General features: G+C 60.8%; 1 protein-coding gene across 3 annotated transcripts in view; it reads left to right on the top strand.

The window, feature by feature from the left end:
• The window catches only part of PHF21B (PHD finger protein 21B), a 91,825-nt gene extending 69,703 nt beyond the window's left edge, over positions 1-22,122 (top strand). For 2 of the 3 annotated variants that reach the window (XM_045463486.1, XM_045463488.1), the window contains exons 4-13: positions 1,575-1,925; positions 4,040-4,180; positions 12,601-12,652; positions 13,200-13,276; positions 14,145-14,199; positions 15,554-15,576; positions 17,449-17,607; positions 18,800-18,875; positions 19,191-19,294; positions 20,256-22,122. In XM_045463486.1, coding sequence (XP_045319442.1) covers positions 1,575-1,925; positions 4,040-4,180; positions 12,601-12,652; positions 13,200-13,276; positions 14,145-14,199; positions 15,554-15,576; positions 17,449-17,607; positions 18,800-18,875; positions 19,191-19,294; positions 20,256-20,474 — 1,257 coding nt within the window. In that variant the 3' untranslated portion in view covers positions 20,475-22,122. The remainder of the gene's footprint in view (positions 1-1,574; positions 1,926-4,039; positions 4,181-12,600; positions 12,653-13,199; positions 13,277-14,144; positions 14,200-15,553; positions 15,577-17,448; positions 17,608-18,799; positions 18,876-19,190; positions 19,295-20,255) is intronic. The other variant, XM_045463489.1, reaches the window with a different exon arrangement.
• Positions 22,123-23,153: the final 1,031 nt, after the last annotated feature.

Below are 23,153 nucleotides of genomic sequence, written 5' to 3'. Positions count from 1 at the left end.
CCCCCGCATCCGTGTTCTCGGGCTTGGAGGCCCAGCCCCTGCAGCCTGGGCACGGCTCGCCCCCGTCCGGAGTCGGGATTATGTGGTGTGAGCTGGCCAGTGTGGACCAAACCCGGAGTGACCTGGGAGGAACCGGCGGCCCAGAACGGCCTCACTTGACCTGAACGGACATCGCAGCTGGGAGGCCCCCCGCCCACCCGGTCCACCCCCCACCCCAAGAGGATGGGGGTCCCCAGGCTGGCCCAAGGCGGGCGAGGACCAGAAGAAGGAAACTTCCCGAGGTTCTCACGTTCAGAATCGGTGTTTGTGCCGGGCTCTGATCCTGACCCCGCGTGCCAAGGACGCAGCAGGACAGGATCACGCGCCTGGGGGAGTCCCCCGATGGCGGGAGGGCCCAGCTGGCGGGGGAAGGGCAGGGCACTAGAAGGGAGGCCAAGCCCCCTGGCGGGCCCTGGCGAGGAGCAGGCGGACGAGACGCCAGCTTGACTGAGGGGCACGCCGCACCGAGGTGACCTGCTCAAGGTCCCGGAGCCCTGTGGGAGCCACCCCGAACCCCTCCCTCCACGAGGGCATGGGTGGAGCCAACCCAGCCCGCCGCCAGCCCACACCAACACCTGGCAGGCTCGTGGAGGTCCCGCGTGCACGTCCCTCTGCCCTAACGACGGCTGGAGCCTTGTTCTTCTCCCTGGGGAAGTCCCTTCCTCTCCAGGCCTCCATTTGCTCATCTGTAGGATAGGCCAACGTACCTGCTTCACAACGCGGTCACGGGGGGGAGGGGGCCCGGTAAGGTAAGACAGGGCGGGCCCTCTTCCGCCTCCTTGTCCCTAAGAAGGTGGCCCTAGGGCAGATGTCACGGGGTTGGCGTGAGGCTCGTTTCTGGTCGCAGGAAAGCAGGGGTGCTGGCGACAGCTGACAGGACGCACACGTTGTGCCTTCTCCCCACCCCCAGCGCACGGATGAGGCGCGTGTCCGGCGCCACACGGGTCCCGGAGGGGCAGGGCTGGCCCCGGACGAGCCGTCCAGAGCGCTGGCCGGAACCACGTCGTGGCTGCCTGCACCTGCTTTCACTCCGCGTGCGTGGGCCTCGCAGAGCGCCATGTGGCTCCCGGCCCGGTGGCTTCCACAGGGGACACGGCGGCAGCCCCCACCCCGATCATGAAGCAGACTGAGCGGGGCCGGGAGCCCCCGGTGGCCCCTCCCAGTCCCCTCCCCCCCACCCCCGCAATGACAGCGCCCTGTGGACTTCTGTCTTCCGGGAGAGCTCGCTGCTTTGCGGCTGGAGCCAGAGGGCACCCGACTGGTCCACAGGCAGCTTTCCCATCGCCCTCCTGCTCGTCACCGTTTCGGGTTGAGCCGGAAGGGGCTTGGGTCCGGAGCTGGGCCCCGCAGCCTCTCCACTGCTGTCCCCTCGCCTCTCACCCGGGAGGCCTCTGAGCCCGGCCGCGTCCGTGCCCGGGCTCCTCCCTTCCCGAGTCCCGGCTGTGTTCGGGGCCCGCCCCTCCTCCGCGTCTGTCGTCACCCCGCCTGCCTGTGTGTCTGCCCCACCGTGCCACTGTCCTTCCCTCCCTCCCCAGGTTAGGCCAAAGACTCTGATTCCAGACAGCCTCCCCGTCACCCCAGGCCGGGACCGGCCCCCCAAGCAGCCCCCCACGTTCCAGAAGGCCACCGTGGTCAGCGTCAAGAACCCCAGCCCGGCCCTCCCCACCGCCAACAACACCGTGGGCCATGTGCCAACGCCCGGCAGCCAGCCCCAGGCCCTCGCCGAGTCCTCGGCCATCACCTCGCCCCTGAGCGGCGCCGGGGTGGCCTACGCCATCATCTCCGCCGCCCCCAGCAATGCCACCGCCATCGCCCCCAGCACCGCCGTGTCTGTGGTCAGCGACAGCGTCATGGTCCAGCCCCTCCTCATCAGTGCCGACAAGAAGGTGGGTGTGTCGTGCCCGCAGGCGCGGGAGGCCCGGTGGCTGGCGGAGTGACCACCCGCGGGCCCGGTAAACCAAGCGGGCGTGATCAGAGGCGCGAATGAGCCGTCAGGAGAGGGGTCAGTGCTCGAGCGCCTGGGGCACGAAGGAACGACCCAGCGAGGGAGGGAGGGAGTCGGTGGCAGGAGGGACGGTGGTGGGAACGAGGCACGAAGGGGAACGGCTCCACACGTGAGCGGGCGGCACGGACGAGCGGGTGTGTGGCCGGAACACGTGGCTGAATGCATCCGTATCGGTGGAAAAAGGATGATTGGGCAGCGAATGAGCAACTTCATTCACGGGAGTCATTAACTGGGCAGTGAGGTCTGTGCCCGGAGGAGGCCGGAGCTGGTGACGATGGGTCTCTGGCCGGCGTCGTTGGGTAGCCAAGGACCTTCGGGGACGCCAGGTGCCCGGAAGGAAAACCCGTGATGTCTTGGCAAGATTGAAAACCGAAACTCAGATCCTCTCTGTGTCCCTCTCCGAACTCCTTGGTGCTTGTGCGGCTCGAGGCCTCTGGGGCTGCGTGAAAGGCACCCCTTCTTCTCGGTGGCCCCTTGTCCTCTGTCCCCAGTTCGGGATCTGCCACAAGGCCCCGGTCTTGCTGATGGCCAGCGTCCCTCCTAATTCCCAGCCTGAGAGCTGGCGGCCCGCTTTTCTGCTCCTGTACGTGGTTGCACACGGTGTATTTCTGGGGGTATTGTGGTTCTGGGCCCTGCCACCCGCGGACGGTAGCCCCGGGGATCCTCGGTTAGGACAAGCCGTGGTCAGGTGGGGGAGACGTGGCCCTCAGGACCACGGCCGGTCACGAGGGGGGAGCTCAGCAGGCGTTTGTGGGATGAGTGCCCTTTTCACTGCAACCTCAGCAGCATTCCGTGTTGCCACTTTAAACACTTTTTGCTGTTTAATCGGTGCGAACAGATGCTCGCTGTTCAAAGCTGAATTCCTTTGGTTATTAGGAAGCTCGAATGTTTCCTCTATACTTTTCAAGAATCCTGTCTCCTTCATCGTGACTCGCTTGAGGATATTTTTTGCCCTGTTTTCTACTGGGGATCTTAACATTTTTCTTCCCACGAATATAAAGAGGGACCTTTTTTTTTTTTTTCCCATCCCGAGAATTCTGGGGTTTTAAAATTGTGATACAAAGGAGAACAAAGAACCTCTCCTCGAGCCAGCCGAAAAGCAGAATGCGTTCTCTCTTCCTGCTCAGAAGCTCCAAATTCACGAGACAGTCATGTTCTCAGGGGGAGAAATTACAAGTTCAGGTTCTTCCTGGCTTGGGTCAGACCCTGGCTGGCTGCTCCTGGTGAATTCCTTCCCTCGGATCCGTGCAAGATAGCGATCCTTTGCCAATTCCCTGCCCCAAACAATTAATAAAATAGTTGAGCCACAGATGGAGAGAGGGAGAGGCTGGGCTGCACGAGTCCCTTTCTGACTTTTCAGCCGCAGACCCTTCGATCAAACCACACGCTGATGGAAGCTGGCTGGAGTGGGGCCGCTCTGGGCGATGCTGAGCTGGGTCTGGAGCCTACCTCCCCCTTCTCGCCCCCACCCCGCTGAGGCCAGATGTGAGAGCCTCAGACACAGTGGCCCGGGGGCCCCAGGGGCATGCTGGGGAGTGGGCAGGCTGGGCCCTGGAGACAGATAGACCCCTGATGACCTCAGGCGGCAAATCTGAGCCCTCCTGGCCTCCGTTTAACCTGCGTTTGAGGTAGGGATAAAGAAACCAACCTTTCTTGAGCCTCTGCTGCCCGGGTCTCCACCGCCTCCCTGGAGGTGGGTGTTTATGGCGAGGAAGCTGAGGCTCAGAGAAGCAAAGTGACCGCCCCGAGGCCACACAGCCGCGACAGGCCAGCGGAGGCCTGAACCCAGGCCCTTCTGGTTCCTAAACCAGGCCCAGCCTCACGCAGACCCTCCTCGCGGTGTGAAGGGCGGGCTGGAGGCGCACACCCTGGGGGCAGGCGCCCCCTGGGCCCGAGAGCCTCCTCCGTCCGTCCGCTGTGATCCCGCCTTCCAAGGGCCCTCTCCCTCCCCAGTTCTCCCCCCCTCACCCCTCCCCCCTCCCCCGCCACTCTCAGGTCATCATCATCCAGCCTCAAGTGCAGACGCAGCCCGAGAGCACAGCGGAGCCACGGCCGCCCGCGGAGGAGCCATCTCAGGGAGCTCAGGCCACCAAAAAGAAGAAGGAAGACCGGCCCCCGAGCCAGGAGAACCCCGAGGTAGGGTGTCCGGGGTCGGGCAGGGCGCGGTGCAGGAGGCAGGGACAACAGAAGCTCCCTGGGGCTGGGCCTCGGCCTTGCGTCTCGCAGATGGGCTCGCGGAGTGGCGCTGTGGGGCGGACGTTCGCACAGATTCTAGAAGCAGGCGCCTGGCTGTGCATTTCCTGCCGCCAGCTTTCTGGAAGTGTGACCGGGGGCAGGTCCCGTCTGCGTCTTTGTCTGTAATGCGGGTGGCGAGCGTTCCTGGCAGCGTCCTTGGGAAGATCCCGCGGGTCGGGGTCTGCTCAGTCCAGGGGACGGGGCTGCTCCGGGCGGCACACACGCACGGCCCTCCGGTGGGCAGAGCAAGACCCCGAATGCCTCAGAAGCCAGCTGCAGCCAAGGCTGGCGCCGGAGAGGCAGATGTCTCCCCGAAGTTGCTGTAGAACTTTCCAGAAATTGCACGTGAGTGCCTCCTCCCCCACCCCCACCTGAAGGAGGAGGGACGAATGGCATCCTTCTCCGTGGCTAACACAGAGCCACCTGCACCAGGGAGTGGAAGAGGCCAGCAGCTAATTCAAGGTCATTCTTTGTGAACTTTCAGGGACAGCAGGTGACCATTCTTGTGTTACTGCTTCTGTCCTCGGCCATCCTGGGCCAAAGTCAACCCTTTGGGCCTTTTGCCATGCGGCTACCCTCACCTGACCCCCCCTTTTCTCCCCTATTTGTTTGTCCGGTGCGATTCACTTCAGACATCCTCTCCTCCAGGCAGCCTTCCCTGACCACCTCACCTCACTGGGTAGAAGAGATCCCTCTGGGCTCCTACAGCAACTTGTGATTCTTTTGTTGGTGTTGTTGTTCTTTACATAATTTATCGTCAAGTTGGCTAACATGCAGTGCGCACAGTGTGCCCTTGGTTTTGGGGGGAGACTCCCGCGATTCGTCACTTGCATACAAGACGCGGGGCTCACCCCAACAAGTGCCCTCCTCAATGCCCACCGCCCATTTTCCCCTCCTCCTCCCCCCCCCACCCCCTACCCGCATCAGCCCTGTTTGTTCTCTGTATCTGAGAGTCTCTTATGGTTTGCCTCCCTCTCTGTTTTTATCGTATGTTTCCTTCCTTTCCCCCATGGTCATCTGTAAGTTTCTCAGATGACATCTGTCTTTCTCTGCCCGACTTACTTCATTTAGCAAGATACCGCCCAGTTCCACCCATGTCATCGCAAATGGTAAGATTTCATTCTTTTCCATCGCTGGGTAGTATTCCACGGTCTATATGTATATACCACATCGTCTACACCACATCATCTTTATCCAGTCATCCGTCGATGGACACTCGGGGCTCTTTCCATGCTTTGCTGTTGTTGATACTGCTGTAAACATTGGGGTGCATGTGCCCCTTCGAATCAGCACTTTTGTGTCCTTTGGGTAAATTCCCAGTAGCGCTATTGCTGGGTCGTAGGGTAATTCTGTTTTCGGTTTTTTGAGGACCCCCCCATACTGTTTTCCAGAGCGGCTGCACCAGCGTGCATTCCCACCAACGGTGCATCCTCCGCATCCTTGCCGACATCTGTCATTTCCTGAGCCCTTATGATTCTTTGAAACCAACGGGCTGTCGTTATCAAAAGAAGTCAGCCTTTCTTCCATTCATTCACTTACTCTTCGGACATGTCTTAGAGTTTGCTCCGTGCCAGGCTCCGTGCTGAGGGTAGGGACGTGGAGATGGGGCAGTTGGAGCCCTGGCCCTGGGGGAACTCACTCCTCCCGGCACGACCACCAGGACTTCGGCTTGGGTTAAAAAATGTCAAGTGTCGGGGAGCCTGGGTGACTCAGTCGGTTAAGCGTCCGACTTTGGCTCAGGTCACGATCTTGCGGTTCGTGGGTTCGAGCCCCACGTCGGGCTCCGTGCTGACAGCTCGGAGCCTGCTTGGGATTCCGTGTCTCCCTCTCTCTGCCCCTCCCCTGCTTGCTCTCTGTCTGTCTCTCTCAAAAATAAACACACATAAAAATTTTTTTTTTAAATGTCAGGTGCCATCAGAGAAGCTCACATTCAGAGCGGTGGGAGGTGCAGGGAGAAGGAGCGTGTGTTTCCACCCGGAACGACTGAGGAAGGCTTTGCAGAGGAGGGGCGGGGCAGAGGCAGGAGGGACAGCGTGTTGTGCAGAGGACATTGCTTGCACAATCTCGTGGATGTGAGAAGGCATTTAGCAGGCCCAGGAAAGCCAGCGGGTCTGCTTGGACCTCAGGTGGCACGTGTGCGTGAGAAACCCTAAACCCAGGGTCGGAGAGACGCTGGAGCCTGACCCTGGGGGGCCTGCATGCCGGCTGCCGTGGTGCAACTTCATTCCTTGGGCGGTGGGGAGCCATGGAATATCCTTGAGCGGGAGAGTGACTTCATTATTGTCCTTTGGCGTGTCCAGAAAGCCCATTGGCTTTTTGGGAGTAGCTTCGATTCAGAGTCGACCATTCACTGAGGCTGAGATAACCTGGGTGTCCTCTGTGGGCCCCGGGCCCGATTTGTCTCAGGAGGCTCTCCGTTCCGTCCCTCCGTGACGTTTGCGCACCTGCTGCGTGCGCGGTGAGCCCCGGGCCGGCCTCTGCGTGCGCCCCTGTGTCCTCCCACGGGGACCCGCAGCCTTCCTGGAGGTTTTCCGGGCGGATTCTCTGTGTTCCCTCAAAGTATATCTCACCCGGTTATTGTGCGTTTATACAATTAGTATAATTACATTTAACTACATAATTAGCGTAAATACGTGTAATGACTTAAATAGAACTGGCAATTACAACACGTCCCGGCGTAAAAATCCTTATTAAACTTTCTTTTTTATAACACGGGGTCTGGGAGCGGTTGTGCGGGGCCGATGCGGGGCTCTGTGGCACCCTTTGAGCCCGTTCACCAAGAGCCCGAGTCAAGAGCTCCCGAGGCCAGGGCGGCCCCTGCCCCAGAAGCTTCGCCGGAGGAGTGGACTGGCGTCCTGGGTGGCTGGTGGCAATGGAGGCTCCCGGGGCTGCACGAGCGAGCCCAGGGTGCCTGCAGCCCGGAGCCCCGTTGAAGGGAAGGGAACGCCGAGTTTACCAGCACCCGGAATGACTCCAAGGCTCTCTCCCCTCGGCCCTGTCTCGAGGCCCACGGCCACCTTTAGGACACAGCTGTGGCCTTGCCTGTGCCGCCCATCATCCTGGCCTCGGGCAGCACCTGAGACTGGCCGCCGTCAGAGCAGCACGAGGACTGCAGGGGCCCCAGCCCCGCACGAGCCCTGACTGCGGCCACCTCCCTGGGCGGGACCCGTGCGCACAGATGCCCACGCCGTCCGGGTCACCACGGCCCCCGTTCCTGCCCCTGGACGGGTTCCTCCCTGTCTGTCCTCCCAGTAGCTAGAAGGGTCTTTCTAAACTTCAGAAATAACCAAGGCACCCCCCGCTTCTTGAAACCGATCCGGGGCGGCTCGGGGTTCCGACTTGGAGGTAGCCCCCTGCGGCAGACCCACAACAACGGCAGAAAAAAGCGTAGGGACGTCACGGGACCAACGCGAATTCGTTTCGTGGGGAGTCACGGGCGTGCCAGGCGGAGTTGGCACACAAAGTCAGCTTTGGAATAGCTCTGGACACTGACTGCCCGGGGGTGGGGGGGGTGGGTGCCTTTGGTTTGGGGTCAGGATGAGTAGACAGGGAAGGCTTGTCATCGTAGGGAGACAGGGCGCCTTGACGAAAGCTGCCAGTACACCCAGTGCGTGTCCTGTAAACGCAGCTGAGGCTCCTCCGGGGGGAGGTTTCGGTATCATATTGAGGTTCAGGCGATTGCCCGTCATTCCAGCGTCACTCCGTGGCCCACCCGCACAGGCACGAGGTGGGGGCTTGGCGGGACAGTCGCCATCACCTGAGGGCTGGTTTCGGGTGTCGTTTGCCTGAGTTTAAGAGCTAAGCCGGAAGGGAGAGCTTCAGGAAAGATGTAAGACGTTTGTGGGTACGAGCAGGTGGGCAATAAAGGTCAGGTCCTGGGGACTAGCCGGTGACAGGAAGAGACAACAGAGAGGCCGCTGTGCTGTGTCCCAGAAGCCCAAGCAGTGAGCGGGACCCTAGGGCCACCGGGCTGCAGGTCCGGAATGCCGGAATCGGGTGAGGGCCACCAGGAGGGCAGGGGAGTGGGGGGGAGCTCACACCTGGCAGCGTGGGTCCCATAAGCTCTTCAAGAAGGAAAGGAGCCAACGTGAGCCTGAGGCCACAGCCACAGCTGGGGAGGGGGAGGGAGTGGGAGAGAGGGGTGAGCAGGAGGGGGAGGGAGGGGGAGGGAAAGGGAGGGGGAGAGGGGCAAGCAGGAGGGGGAGGGAGGGGGAGAGAGGGGAGAGCAGGAGGTGGAGGGAGGTGGAGGGATGGACGGGGAGGGAGGGGCGAGCAGGAGGTGGAGGGAGGGGAAGGGAGGGAGAGGGAGGGATGGAGGGGGAGGGAGGGGCAAGCAGGAGGTGGAGGGAAAGGGAGGGAGGGAGGGGGAGGGAGAGGGAGAGAGGGGTGAGCAGGAGGGAGGCAGAGAAAAACGGAAACACAGAACAGGAAGGAGGAGCTGTGCCCAAGATGAGTCTGGACAGAATTCTGGAACACGTGACGCGGTCCACGCGGAGTATGACAGAGTCCACACGTGGAACGTGAATTTCCTCAAGATGGACTTCGTTTTGTGGCATCATCTGGCCACGACTTGCACACGAATTTGTTTACGGGGTACTCGGGCAAGTTTGTGTTTTAAAAAGGGGAATAACAGCCCCTTTTTGGAATAAATAAGAAATAACGGGGCAAACGATGTCATGAAAGATAAAGCGAGATCAGGTGAATGTAAAACCCGTTTGGAAATCTTGGTGATGAAGAACATGGTGATTGGTTGAAATTAAGAGTCTTACTGGACGGGGGCGCCTCGGGGGCTGAGTCTGCTGAGTGTCCGACTCTTGATTTCGGCTCAGGGCATGATCTCACGGTTTGTAGGTTCGAGCCCCGGGCCAGGCTCTGCGTTGACAGGGTGGAGACTGCTGGAGATTCTCTGTCCCTCTCTCTCTGCCCCTCCCCTGCTCCCAAGTGTTCACACATGCGCGCTCTCTCTCTCTCTCTCTCTCTCAAAAGAAACGAATAAACTTCATAAAAAACTTACTAGACAGGATGAACAGAGATAATTGGTGCTTTGGAATATGCCACCAGGGATGTAGCACAGAGTTGCAAAAAAGTATGGGGGGCGCCTGGATGGCTCAGTCGATTAAGCGTCTGACTTCGGCTCAGGACTCGGGTCATGATCTCACGGTTCATGAGTTCGCGACAAGATCCTGAGGACAGACAGAAAGAGCCTAGGGTTTTATGTCCCGCCAAGCTGGCCTTCAAACTGGAAGCCTCCATCCGCGTGGAAGGTTTTATTATTTTTTTAATGTGTATTTATTTTTGCGAGAGCGAGAGCGGGGCGGAGAGAGGGAGACAGAGGATCTGAAACAGGCTCTGTGTTGTCAGCGCGGAGCCCGACGCGGGGCTCGATCCCACGAACCGTGAGATCGTGCTGAGCCGAAGTCAAGAGTCGGTCGCTTCACCGACCGAGCCCCCCCTCCCACTCCCAGGCGCCCCCCTCCAGATAGGTTTTAAATCTGCTAAGGACTCGGGAGATGCTGTTCCGTGGGCCTGGCTCGACGCCCACCGGCCCAGAGGAGACCGGGGCCCCTTTGGCACCAGCCGTCGGGCGGGCGGCTCCAATACTCAGCCGCGGGGTGAAACGAAAAGGGTAAGGATGTCAGATCAGAACTGAAGTAGGACATTCTCCGATCGCGTACAAATGCTTCATCTCCGTAGCGTCGGGGGTGGGGGGGCCGTGAGAGAAGGTGGGAGGCAGAATGAGCTCCGGGGGAGTCTCCGTCGTAGCTGAGATTTTCAGTGAATCAAAGAATATCACGTAAAGCTGACAGATGGAGGGGGAGAACTATTTTTAGCAGCACAGAAGTAAAAAAAATGGAAGAGTAAACAGTCACTATTTGGAATGATTTGGAAAACCCAAGAGAATCGATGATAAGAAAACAAATCTGCAGACAGAAGTTGTCGAGGCAGCGGGGTTTAGTATTAATGCAAAACATCGATGATCGTCAACAGAAACACAGAGCAGCCTGTTAGAAGCCTTACAGATAACCGTATTTACAGTAGCAACAAAAAGATTAAATATCTAGGGACAGACATGCTGACAACAGTCAAACCCCGCTGGAGGGTAAGTTTAAACCCCCGAAGGCAGAAGAGGAACAGAGAGAGAGGCACACCACGGTTTTGGGGGGGAAGATTGCGTATCACAAAGTTGTCATTATGCCCTACGTTAATTTTTTTAAAAATTTTTAATGTTTATTTTTTAGAGAGAGACAGAGAGACAGAGTGTGACTGGGGGAGGGTCAGAGAGAGAGGGAGACACGGAATCCGAAGCAGGCTCCAGGCTCCGAGCTGTCGGCACAGAGCCCGACACGGGGCTCGAACTCAGACGGCGAGATCATGACCTGAGCCGAAGTGGGGCGCTTAACCAACCAAGCCACCCAGGCGCCCCTTAATGTTTATTTTTGAGAGAGAGAGAGAGAGAAAGCACAAGCAGAGGAGAGGCAGAGGGAGAGAGAGAGGGAGACACGGAATCCGAATCAGGCTCCAGGCTCCGAGCTGTCGGCACAGAGCCCGACACGGGGCTCGAACTCAGACGGCGAGATCATGACCTGAGCCGAAGTGGGGCGCCCAACCGACTGAGCCACCCAGGCGCCCCGCCCTACGTTAGTTGATCGTCTTGACATCATCCCAGAAAAGCTGCCAAGGGGCTCCGTCCGGCTCCTTCATGGTTTGTAAATGTCACCTGCAAAAGACAAGCAGGAAGGACCGCAGAGCCCTGAACAGGAAGAACACGGAGAAAGGGATCCTAATCCTGCCAGTTTCTGTAAAGCCAAGGCAGGGACACGGTGCCACGGGAGCTCACGAACAGGTAGGAACAGAACAGGGGGCCCAGAAAGGGACCACGGATACGCGTGATCATTTAGCGTATGATTCAAGCGGCTCCTCAAACCAGTGAACAGCGGAAAGACGGAAGTTTCAATTAATAGTATTGGAACAAGTGCGTAGTAGCCATGTGGACTGAAAGGAATCCGCATTTCACGCCAGGATACGTTCCCAACGGCTCATAAACCTGCATGTAAACAGTGAGGGGGGCCTGGCTGCCTCCGTCGGTAGAGCGTGTGACTCTTGATCTTGGGGTTGTGAGTTCAAGCCCCACGTTGGGTGGGGAGCCTCCTTTTGAAAAGTCATAGGGGCGCCTGGGTGGCTCAGTCGGTTAAGCGTCCGACTCTGGCTCAGGTCATGATCTCGTGGTTCGTGGGTTCAGTCCCCGCGTCGGGCTCCGTGCCGACAGCTCGGAGCCCGGAGCCTGCTTCGGACTCTGTGTCCCCCTCTCTCTCTGTCCCTCCCCCGCTCGCACTCTGTCTCTCTCTCTCAAAAATAAATGAAGATTAAAAAAAATGAAAAAATCATAGGGGCATCTGGGTGGCTCAGTCGGTTAAGCGTCTGACTCTTAATTTCGGTTCAAGTCATGATCTCAGCGTTCGTGAGTTCAAGCCCCGTGTTGGGCTGGCTCTCCACTGACAGGTGGAGCCTGCTTGGGAGTCTCTCTCCCCACCCCCTGCTCCTCCCCTGCTCTCTCTCTCTCTCAAAACAAATAAACTTAAAAAATCATAAAATAAAGTAAGCAGTGAAATTACAAATACTGAAATAAAACATAAGCAACTTGGTTTACAACCTCAGAGTCTGTAGCTAAGATTCAAAAACCGAAACGCTGAAAAAGAAAATACAGCTAAATTCTACTACGTACAAATTTTTTTTAGTCTACGTGGCCAAAAAAGGCCACCGGGGAGCACAATTCCCTGCTTCTTCAGTGTGAGTGGTGACCAGCCACTTCCTGCCAATGAGGACAGTGTGGACGGGGAAAGAGGGATTTTCAGTGGAGAAGGCCGACCGATGCCTCAGCCGGGTGGTCAAGGGCCACGTCGCAGTGCTGAGTCACGTTGATAACACACGTGCCCTGGATATGATGGGTTGGCGGGACACTTCCCCTCTGTGGTCCTCCTCCCCCAGGCCCATAGCCCAGTCTAACCATGAGAAAACCGTCAGGCGAATCCTAACTGAGGGGCATCCTTTGAAACACCTGACCAGCCCAAGCTCAGAACTGTCCCCATCAGACACGAAGAAAACCAGAGAAATCCGGCCCAGCCCAGAGGAGCTAAGGAGGCACGGCAACTGAGTGCAACGGGAGATCCTGGATGGGGTCCTGGGACAGAGAGGGGACCGTAGGTAGCAACGAAGGAGACCCGAGACAGATCAGCCCATGAGTAGGTGCTCCTGTCGGATTTGTCGAACGACTGGAAAGACGTGGAAGGTGGTGGTAATGCCTCTCCGTTTCCCTCTCTTAGAAAATCGCCTTCATGGTAGCTCTTGGCCTGGTCACAACGGACCACTTGGAAGGTAAGGACCCCGCACGGCAGCAGGCTGGGCTGGGACCGGCCTGCGCCGCGGGGTGACAGCCGTGGACGTGTGTCCCAAGGGCCGGAGGTCGTGAGCACAGAGAGAGGGAGGGCCTCCCTGCTCCCCCTGCCTCCGTGGCTGCCCGCACAACTTGGCAGAACGGGTGTCAGGGCCTCGTTAACAGTGCTTTGCTGATAGACTCGTGACTGTTCCTACGGTTTTTGTAAGTAGCCCTCCTGGGGGCGCCTGGGGGGGCTCGGTCGGTTCAGCGTCCGACCTCGGCCCGGGTCATGATGTCAGGGTTCGTGAGAGAGGCGGCCCCAGGCTGGGGGGTGGCACACGGGGGACCAGCACTGTCGGTGGGTACCTGCCACCCTCCGGCCGGAAGCCGGCACCTCTGTCCGCCCCAGAGGGAGCCGTGCCGGGGCCACTCTGGGGCGCGGGGGCAGGGCAGGAGGGGACGGGGCCGCCCAGGGCTTGCAGCGGAAGCGTTCAGGGTTCCCGGGACAGGAAGGATCCGGTGACTTCTGTGTCTGTGTCTTTCCAGAAATCCAGAGCAAGCGGCAAGAGCGGAAGAGAAGGAGCACAGCCAATCCCGCCTACAGCGGCCTCCTGGAGACCGAGGTGAGGGACCCGCCCCGCCCATGATGTCCTGAGCAGGCCCGTGGTGTCCCGAGCACTGCACCCTTTGGGAAGGATGTCACTGAGCTCTTCCTTGACCTCCACTCAAGGAGGTGCTGGCCGCTGTCTGGACCAGAGGGCCCCGTTCCCTTTGCCGTGCTCGCTGATGAAACCGTCCCCCGCTCTGTGCGCGAAGCCACACCCCAGTGCCCCCAGTCTGTGGCCAGGGCCAGAGATGACCTGATTAAGGAATCAGGAGCCGCCTCCCAGCCGTGACCCTTGAGCCCCGGACCCTTGGCTCCACGAGCGGCCCTGCCACGGGGGCCTCGCCCTTGGCTCTGAGCACAGCCCCGCCGCGACGGGGGAGGCGGGTGCAAAGTCGGTCGTGTGTTCTCGGCCTGTGGCCGAAGCCACCGTTCGGAACGTACCGGAAGCCTCCGCGTCTCCACGATGTTTGGTGCCGGGGACGACCCCGTGCCGAGGGTTCCTGGGCCCCGTGCCAAGAAGGGAGGTTTGGGGAGCGAGTCCCTCACACCCTCGTCTCCCGACCTGACCCCAGAGCCAGCTGACAAGGTGCAGGAGGCAGACGGACGGGGAACCTGGTGGCTGCTTGTTACTGGTTGGCCCCGATGTGGGGTCCCCCACTCGTCCCTCCCGAGTGAGGCGGACGTATCGGCGGGGGGCGGGCATGGGTTCCACGCCTGCCACAGGGCAGAGCCCTTGCTGACGCCAGCCCGCCCCTCCCCTGCCCTGTTTCTGCCTCTGGAGCCCTGGGTGGGGAGTCTGTCCCGGGTACGCCCTGGGCAGGGGCAGGGTCACTGAGGAGGGCTCCCCGCGAGACGGTTTTTCTTTTGTTTTGTGTCCCCTGCAGAGGAAACGGCTGGCATCCAACTATCTCAACAGCCCCCTGTTCCTCACAGCAAGAGGTAAGTGCCTGCGGGGCGTGGCTTCTCCTGCCGCGGCCGCTGTGGGGCCGGGGGGCCGGGTCGGCTTTGGTGGCTCTGGTGGCTTTGGTGGCCCTCCGCTCCTGGCCTCCGTGGGGCTGGGCTGGGCTGGCCCGTCCGCGGCCGGGACGGTTGTTTCCGGCGGATGGTGCATTCCAGCGCCACGCCCCGGCCCCCTTCGCCCTGTCGTCGTCTCTAGGGAGGAGGAGGGCGGGTGGCGGTGCCGGGGCGCCGAGCTGGGTGACGACGTAAGGGCTGGATGTGACCACGGTTTGTAAACTGTCCCGTACACACCGAAGCTGAGCTTCCCACTGGACAGCGTTATGTGCGGACAGCCCTGACCCAGAAACCAAGAGGAAAACCATTTTTTGTGATCATTAAAAGTGTGGTTTGGCATCGCTTACTGGAAGGAGGGTGGGTGGTTATGGGGGGAAAAAACAGTCGAAAATAAATCACCTTGAGAGGTTCCCGGAATGATGGGTCCCTCCCCTGGGCAGCTCCCTGCCTGTCCCACGGTGGGTCCTGGCCATGACCGGGGCAGAGACCCTTATTCCTGTCACTTCCTGGGTGAGACCCAGGTGTCCTGGGTCCAGTGGTGCTCCCGTCGTGTCCCGGGTCCAGTGGTGCTCCCATCATGCCCCGGGTGAGACCCAAGTGTCCCAGGTGAGAGCTGGGTGTCCCGGGTCCAGTGATACTCCCATCATGCCCCGGGTGAGACCCAAGTGTCCCAGGCGAGACCCGGGTGTCCCGGGTCCAGTGATGCTCCCGTCATGTCCCGGGTGAGACTCAGGTGTTCCAGATTCACTGATGGCCCTGTCATGTCCCTGGTGAGAGCCAGGTGTCCCAGGTCCAGTGATGCTCCCATCATGCCCCGGGTGAGACTCAAGAGTCCCAGGTGAGACCCAAGTGTCCCGGGTGAGACCCGGGTGGCCCAGGTCCAGTGGTGCTCCCATCATGCCCCGGGTGAGACCCAAGTGTCCCGGGTGAGACCCGGGTGTCCCAGGTCCAGTGATGCTCCTGTCATGCCCCGGGTGAGACTCAAGTGTCCCAGGTGAGACCCGGGTGGCCCAGGTCCAGTGGTGCTCCCATCATGCCCCAGGTGAGACCCAAGTGTCCCGGGTGAGACCTGGGTGTCCTGGGTCCAGTGGTGCTCCCATCATGCCCCGGGTGAGACCCAAGTGTCCCGGGTGAGACCCGGGTGTCCCGGGTCCAGTGATGCTCCCGTCATGTCCCGGGTGAGAACCCCCCGCCCATACTGGGCCTCGTGGCCTCCCGTCCTGATCGGCGCTCCTCCAATGCCCACTAACATGTTCTCCGCCCTTCTTCCCTGTGCCAGCCAATGAGGACCCCTGCTGGAAGGTACGTGTCCCCTCGCTGTCACGCCTGGGCGGGGTGGGGCATGTTTCCACGGTCCAGGTGTGGGTGCCCCTGGCAGGCGGGAGCCGAGTAGAGGGGCTGCAGGCTCTGTCCTCAGCGCCAAGAGCTTTGCGACAACGCGTCGGCCGTCGTCCAGCCCGCATGGTGCATTAGGCGTCACCCCAGGGCCAGCCCACAGGGTTCAAGCACGAGCTGAGGACGCAGGGACCCCGGGAGCCAAGGAGGCCCAGGTGGAGGCAGCTGATCCCGGGGCTGCCAGCCGGGCCCTACCTGGCTCTTCTCGGCCCCAGTGTGACGCTGGGTGCAGTGGTCCCCTCCATTTCTCACTGTCCACCTCACGAGGGTCTAGACTTAGTAACCCCCAGGGTCTCAGCCCTCACGGCTCCGTTTCTGTGATCCTGTGAGACCCCAATCCCCCCGTGCACAGACCACGTCCCTGCTTCCCAGGACACAGGCTGGCCGTGACCTCATGTGCAGGCATGGCCTCAGAATTCATTTAGTGGCTTTTTTTTTTTTTTTTTTTTTAAGTAAGTTTTGGATCTCGTCCTAAAAGAATTTTCTAGTCCCTACATGCCTAGAATGGCCAAGCCACTAAGCAGCAGCAGGTGACGGGTATAAACTCCGATTATTCCGGGCTTTTTGCCACCAGAACCCTGTAGCGTCACGGATCAGGGCTGGTGGCCTGCCGTGCCCGTCCACAGCCACCTGTGCCCGACCAGCGTGAGCACAGGAGACGCCTGGAGCCTGAGCCTCGCTTCTGCAGACCCCAGAGTCCCGCAGGGGCCTTGGCCTCGAGGCGGGAGACCCCGATGCTGGCCCTGCTTCTGTCTCCAGCTCCCTGAGTGGTCTCGGGCGAGTGGCTCACCTTCCCTGGGCCCTTGGTCTGCTACCCCCTCCCTCGTGGACGGCCTGGGCTCCAGGGTCCTCGTGGCCTGGGTCGTTCCCGATAGGAGCCCCCTGGTCCCTGGCAGCACTGAAGTCGGAAGCTGCCGCTGACACACAGGTAGAGAAGCGACGGCGCTTGCACGGAGAAGGGTGTCTAGCGGGTGGTGGAAAACCGTTCAGACTTTGCGGGTCACGGGAAGCAGGGCGTTAGGAAAAGCTCCTGTCTCGGTCAGGGCCGGGCACCGGGCAGCGGGCTGGCTGGAAAGGCAGGGAGCCCCCTGTCCCTGCAGGTGTGTAAGTGGAGGCTGAATGACCAAATGACGACGACTCCACAAGGGACCTTTGAAGTTGCTTTGTCCCAAGGAAAGAGGGAGCTGCCCTTTCCCAGGCTCCTTCTGGACTGCGCTTGGGGTGCCCTCTCCTCTCGAGTCTTCCCGGTGGCCTGGGGGGGCGGGTGTCGCTAACCCACGTTGCAGAGGCGGAAACAGGCGCGGTAACCCACACGGGAGGCCGGAGGTGCCAGGTCGGGCTGCGGCTCCATCAAGGGGCCTGGGGAGCGCCGTGAATCCGGGCCTCCCGAGGCAGCGCGTGCAGGAAAACCGTGTGGGAGGGACGCGTGGCGAGCGCTGGCCGGCCCCCCACCCCCGACGTGGGGTGCAGTGTGGACCCGAGGGGGACCATTTCCTAAGCCACGGCAGGACCGCCTGCACCTGGGGACCAGGTCTCATGCGGGGGCCACACCCACCTGACCCTCACCCCTAGTAAACGTGGCCTGGGGGATGCCCTAGAGTCCCGCGTCTGGCCGCCTCCTCCTCCCGGCTTCCGGGCTTATCCCTCTCTCTCCCAGAGCTGCTGAGAAACGCTGGCGGAAGCTGGGTCCGGCTCCCTCCCAGCCCAGCTGACCTGGACCCCCTAACCCCCACCCCTCACCCCCCACTGACCCGCCTCCCGCCCCCCCTTCTCTTTCAGAATGAGATCACCCACGATGAGCACTGTGCTGCCTGCAAGCGAGGGGCCAATCTGCAGCCCTGCGGCACCTGCCCGGGGGCCTACCACCTCAGCTGCCTGGACCCGCCCCTCAAGACCGCGCCCAAGGGCGTGTGGGTGTGTCCCAAGTGCCAGCAGAAGGTAAGGAGGCTGCGCTGCGGGGCGGCCGGCCCTCCCACCCCCACCCTGCCTCTCTCCCCGTACCCGGTGGGGGGGGGGGGGACCCTCCGTACAACATCTGCAGGTGCTCACACTGTGTTTTGGGGTCGGGTCGGGCCGCGGAGGGGTGACCAGAGGGGCCGGCGTGGGAGAGGCTTTCTCCGCCTCGGCACGACCCGGTGACTCCAGCTCTGGCCTCAAAACTCCTTCCTGGGTGGAGCTGGACCGATAACACAGACCACAACGATAGCACTACTCAGCAGGTCCCATCTCCCTGCTGACACACGAATGAAAACCAGTCAGGTTCAAAAAAACAATAACACTCCCTTCCGGTGGCGATGTGGTGAGGCAGGCACTCTTAGACGGTGCAGAATTTTATCCGAGCCTCAAAAGCGCGTGTATCTTTTAAACCCAGAGTCTAGCTTTGGGGAACGCAGTCTAAAGAAATAATCCAAATACAGATAGGATTCTGGGCACAAAGAAGCCCCTCGCCCCTTACTTACAAAGGAAAGACACAGCCTACTTCAAAGCAGCAGGAGATAGTGGAATTAATCCCAGTGGGTGCACTCAGTGAGATGTTGTGTGGTCCTTGAAAATGATCTTTGCAAAGGTTTTGTGATTCTTTGGACTTGTTCACCGTATGGAGTTAAGTTCAAAAAGAAAAAGAGAGCGAACTCTAGGCTTCAGAGCAGCCGTGCAGTTGAATCATCAGCTCCCTGAGAAAAACCGTAGGCAGAATAACCCAGGGAGAGGGTGGGTACAGCGGGCCCTGTGTCACTGGGCCACCGGCCCCTGCACTGTGACTGCCCGGGGGTCGCAGCTCTTTGCAGGAAGACAGGGGGAACAGGATCCTGTTCCCCGCTTCGGCATGATGGTGGGGCCTCACCGGGCACTCGATTTGCCCCCCGGCTGGCCTGGGGCTGCCCGGCACAAGGGAAGAACACCCCAGTGGTCAGTCACGTATTCATTCATTCAGGAAAAATCAGAACCTCCTCCCCGCCGGCACGGTCTGGGGCCCTGTCCTCGGGGAGCTCTGGGAGCCAGACCGTGAGGCGGGAGGGTCGGGCTCCCTCCCGTCCCAGCTGAGGAACCTGCAGCTCAGGAAGCCTTGCTCCCCCCACCCCCGCCCCCCAGCGCTCTGGCCCGCTTGTTCATTTCCCCACCTGCCCTCTAGGCCTTAAAGAAAGACGGTGGCGTGCCCTGGTCCGGGATGCTGGCCATTGTGCACTCCTACGTCACCCACAAGACAGGTAAGACAGTCTTGCTCCCTTCCCTCCCACCCCACCCAGTCCCCTGGGCTCGCCCTGGGCCCATCCGCAGCCATTCCTAGCCAGGGCTCCGCGCGGAGGGACCCTGGGAGTGGGGCGGCATGCAGGGCCATCACTGTGGGGGGAGCGGGGGCTTGTCTCCAGTCCCTGTGTCCTCAGCCAGGGCCACTGGCTTCTGCGGGAGGATGTGGCCAGAATGGCCCGTAGGCTCGGGTTCTCCGTGCTTCTCCCGCTCGCCCACGGCCCGGCCTTTTTGCTCACCTAGTTTGCTGGCTCACCTGGCCTTCTCTTTCCTAGTCAAGGTAGAGGAGAAGCAGAAGCTGCTACAGAGAGGCAGCGAGCTACAGAGCGAGCTCCGGCAGCTGGAGGAGTGTGACCGGCGCCTGGCCTCGGCGGTGAAGGTGCGCTGGGGGTGCGGGGCAGGGGGCTGGGGGACCTTACGGCCGCGAGATACCAGGCCAGGGTTTCGCTGTCCCGTCCCTGAGGCCCCAGGAGAAGACGGACTCACGGACGTCGCCCCGCGAGGCGGAGTGCGGCTCTGATCCGCTCGACGTTCAGGTCTCGAGCGGTTGGGCTTGGGGCTCCTTCCTGGCTCTTTGCCTCTGGCAAAGCTCTCGGAGCCTCAGGCGCTTCGTGTGTGATGTGAACGCGATGATTTCCCTCCTGTAGTGTGGTGGTCGTGATAATGTGACGGTCACGATGGTGGCAGTGGTGGTGACGATGGTGATAGTGGTGATGGTGGTGGTGACGGCTGAGGTCGTGGAGGAGATAATGGTGCTGAGGGCGGTGCCAGGCCCCAGTGAAACTCTTTAAAGGCGGTATCTCATTTAATCTCTCAAGAGCCCGGGCAGAGGCTCTCTGATCATTCCTATCTGGGAGTCGGGACACAGTTTCAGGGGGTAGGAGCGGTTTCCCCGAGCAGCAGGTGGCTGATGCTGTAGCCTGTGCGCCCGTCCTGGCTGCCTTACGCACGTGACGCGTAGAGAGCCCACGAAGAGGCAAGAGCACGGCAGGCGGGAGCAGAGCAGAGAGCGGGCTGGCAATCCGTGGGTCTCCCGCAGGTGTTGAGGCTGAACCGGCCCCAGCTTCCTCCAGGAGGAGGAGGGGTGGACGTGGTCAGCAAGGCAGCACCACAGCCACGAGGGAGAACGTTCCACACTCTGGCACAGGCACGCCGTTTCTAGCCCTGAACTCTACAACGGATTTCTCCTGGGCTGCCGGAGGCCCTTGGCCGGCGTCCTTCGGGCCCCCGCAGTGGAGGGGAGGAGCTGTAGGGGGAGAGGGGCCGAGAGGGCGGCGGCCCCGGGACGCCTGCACGGCTGAATTCTGAGAGCCTCCCCCTGCCCCTCTCTCCCCCTGCAGAAATGCCTAGAGCTTAAGACGAGCCTGCTGGCCCGGCAGAGGGGCACCCAGACATCCCTGGACCGCCTGCGGGCCCTCCTGAGACTGATTCAGGGCAAGCAGGTGCTGCAAGTTGCCATGACGACCACCGGCCCCGCCCCGCTGCTGGCCGGGCCCTGGACCAAGCCCTCGGCAGCGGCCGTGCACCCCGCCCTCCAGCAGCCCCAGGGGCACAACTGACCCCGAGGGACCGGCTTCACACCCACGGAAGGTTCCTGGGACCCCCGCTCACCAGACCTGAGGGTTCTGTCCGCCTTAATTCATAAACACTATGAATTTCAGACGAAACTAAAACCAGACCGAGAGAGAGAGAGAGAGACGGAGGAAAGAAGGGGAGAAGGAACCGGGACGGGTTGGGATGCAGTCCTACCCTCCACGTGCGGACGGGACCCCAGGAGGCCAGGTGGGCGCGAGACGGCCGGGTGCACAGTCAGCCCCCCGGCCGTTGGGGGGGCTGGCCCGGGCCCCTGGCTTCCAGGCACAGCTGTCTCCCCGGCCTCGTGCTGCCCCCGGGGGAGAGAAGGGCAGAGAGAGGTTGGGAGGGGAGCCGGGGACCTAGCTGAGTAGTAGGGGTAGTTGGGACGAGCAGTGGGTAGCGAATCTAGGTAGGGGCCCGGGGCTCGGGGCTCGAGGCCGCAGGGCTCCAGCGCCTTCTGGATCGCGGGCCCTCGTCAGTCAGTATTATTAGCGTTAAGAGTCACAGCTGTCGAACTTGAAAGAAACTACACTGTGGGTCCCTCCAGGGACGCTGCGGTACCCACCTGCCAGGGTCCCCGCGTGCCCCCGAGGCTCCTTCCCTTAGCTGATCGTTTGGACTCCTTTTGCCACCGACGTATTTTTCTCATGGAGTTTTTTGGGCAAGATGGGGCTGCGGGCACGCAGGGGAGGCACGTGGCAGGTTTTCTACTTGGGGTTGAATCCTTCAACTTAACGACCCAAGCCTTTTCCTTTCTCCCCTCGAAGAGCCGATAAAGGGTTCCACTCCTCTTTTCTTGCCAGTACAGACACTATGCCAAAAAATAACTTTACATTTTTGTATGGCGTTTTTATTGTAAGCTATTTAATGTGAAGGGGGGATGCTTGCGGACTTCTCTTCCCGCTCAATGGTAGTCTCGGCTGCAAGGTACGAATGCAAAAGCCCTTCCTGGGGGACTCCCAACCTGGAGAGATCCAGAGGGTTCTTTCAGAAGGAGGCTGGGGGGGCGGGGAGAGAGGGTGGGGAGGGAGAGGGGGCCGTGGCCTCTGGAGGGTTTGGCCTTTGGAGACTCGAGAGTCCCTTTTCTTGCTGCCTCCTTGAGTTAGTGAGAGCGGAGGGCGCCGTCCTAAAAGGGCTCCCGCGTCTTGGGCTGGGTCGTCACACCCCGCCTCCGGCTTCTCCGGTCCCGAGGGACCTAGCACAATGGGATAGGCGTCGGGGAAGCCACAGGGCTCCCACCCCAGCATATCACACGGTGCCGCGCTGCATTGGACACACGTGCGTGCGTGCACACGCGGCCCCAGACACACACGCACACGCGCACGCCGCCAAGTGCAGAGCAGGGAGGCTGGCCAGAACCCCACGGGCTGCCGTGGTCCCTCCTGTCATTGTCTCGACTCCGGGAGAAACTGTGCTGTACGATACAGATCTATTTTAATACACTCAACGCTGGGTTGAACAAGATTTTTATATTCTTCTATTGATGAACAAAGTGAGCTGTGAGACACACGTCTTCTATGTTGGTTACTCTAGATGCCAATTGTGCGTCACCGCGTGGCTTGCGATGTAAATGTCTTCAGGTTCCTTTCTGTTGGTTCGTTTTTCTTCTTGGATGGATCGGATTCGATTTTTTTTTTAAAAAAACGTAACGGGAGGATGTGAGAGGTTGGACCCGGGAGGGGTAGCTGCCGACGTGTCTCGAGGCGTAGTGTTTTGGACCAAGGAGGACCGTCCAGTGGGTAGTGAGGATAGAGAAAAGTGTTTGTCTTAAATATGCCCATGTAGTTTTCCTTCTGTACGATGCATTAAACGCAACTGATGATTTCAGAGCTGTGTGCTTCTCGTTACCGTGCCGTCAGCAGAGAGGCCTCCGGGGACACATGGGGCGGGGAGACTCGCGGAGGTGGAACGGCGGGGTCCCGCCGCGGGCCCACCCCCAGGGAGGGGGGCAGCAGAGAGCTCGTGGGCGCCCCCCAGAGGTGGCAGGTACACCTGTTGGGACCAGGCGGAGGCTGTCAAGCGGCAGAAACCCTCCAGGCCAGGCGCTGTGCGGTGTGGACCCCACTCCCTCACTCGTTCCTGCTTCTCTCCGCCCATCGACAGCACCTGCCTTTTCTGTTCCACACGAGGTCCTACTGCCACCCTGGGGCTTAGTCCTTGGCCTTTCAAGAGGGCGGCCAAACTGGGGAGCCAGACCCCGCCCCCCCCCCCCCCCCCCACGTCCTAGCTCCAGGGGCCTCCGGGAGGCTCAGTCAGGTGAGGAGGAACCCAGCTGTGGACAACCAGATGTGGCCGAGGGTGGGATCAGATACGAAGTGACGGCTGACTGGAGCCCCAGGACTGAGCGATGTGCCCAGAGACAGGGGAGGGCTGGGCCACCTGGCCGGGGTCCCCGACAGTCCTGTCCCGTTTCCAAGCTGGCCCAGAATCACATGGTTTGGGCGGGGCCTAGAACTCAAGGCCGCTCTGCCCGACCCCCAGCCACAAGATCCCTCACCACCCCCTACGCACCCCTCCCCGCCCCCGAAAGCCGGCCAGTCTCAGCCCCGGGGCCCCCGGGGAGCCCCTCGCCCTCCTGGCTGGGGGACTCAGAGCCCCCTTGTTCTGAGTTCCTTATGTTCCTCCCACCTTTTGGGGTCCTTTCCCGTCAGGCTGCCTCTGCT

Source organism: Leopardus geoffroyi, chromosome B4 (assembly GCF_018350155.1).
Source record: "Leopardus geoffroyi isolate Oge1 chromosome B4, O.geoffroyi_Oge1_pat1.0, whole genome shotgun sequence".
In the NCBI taxonomy this organism is placed as follows: Eukaryota; Metazoa; Chordata; class Mammalia; order Carnivora; family Felidae; genus Leopardus; species Leopardus geoffroyi.
Note: the sequence above shows the minus strand (reverse complement) of the source record. Positions and strands in the feature narration are given on the sequence as shown.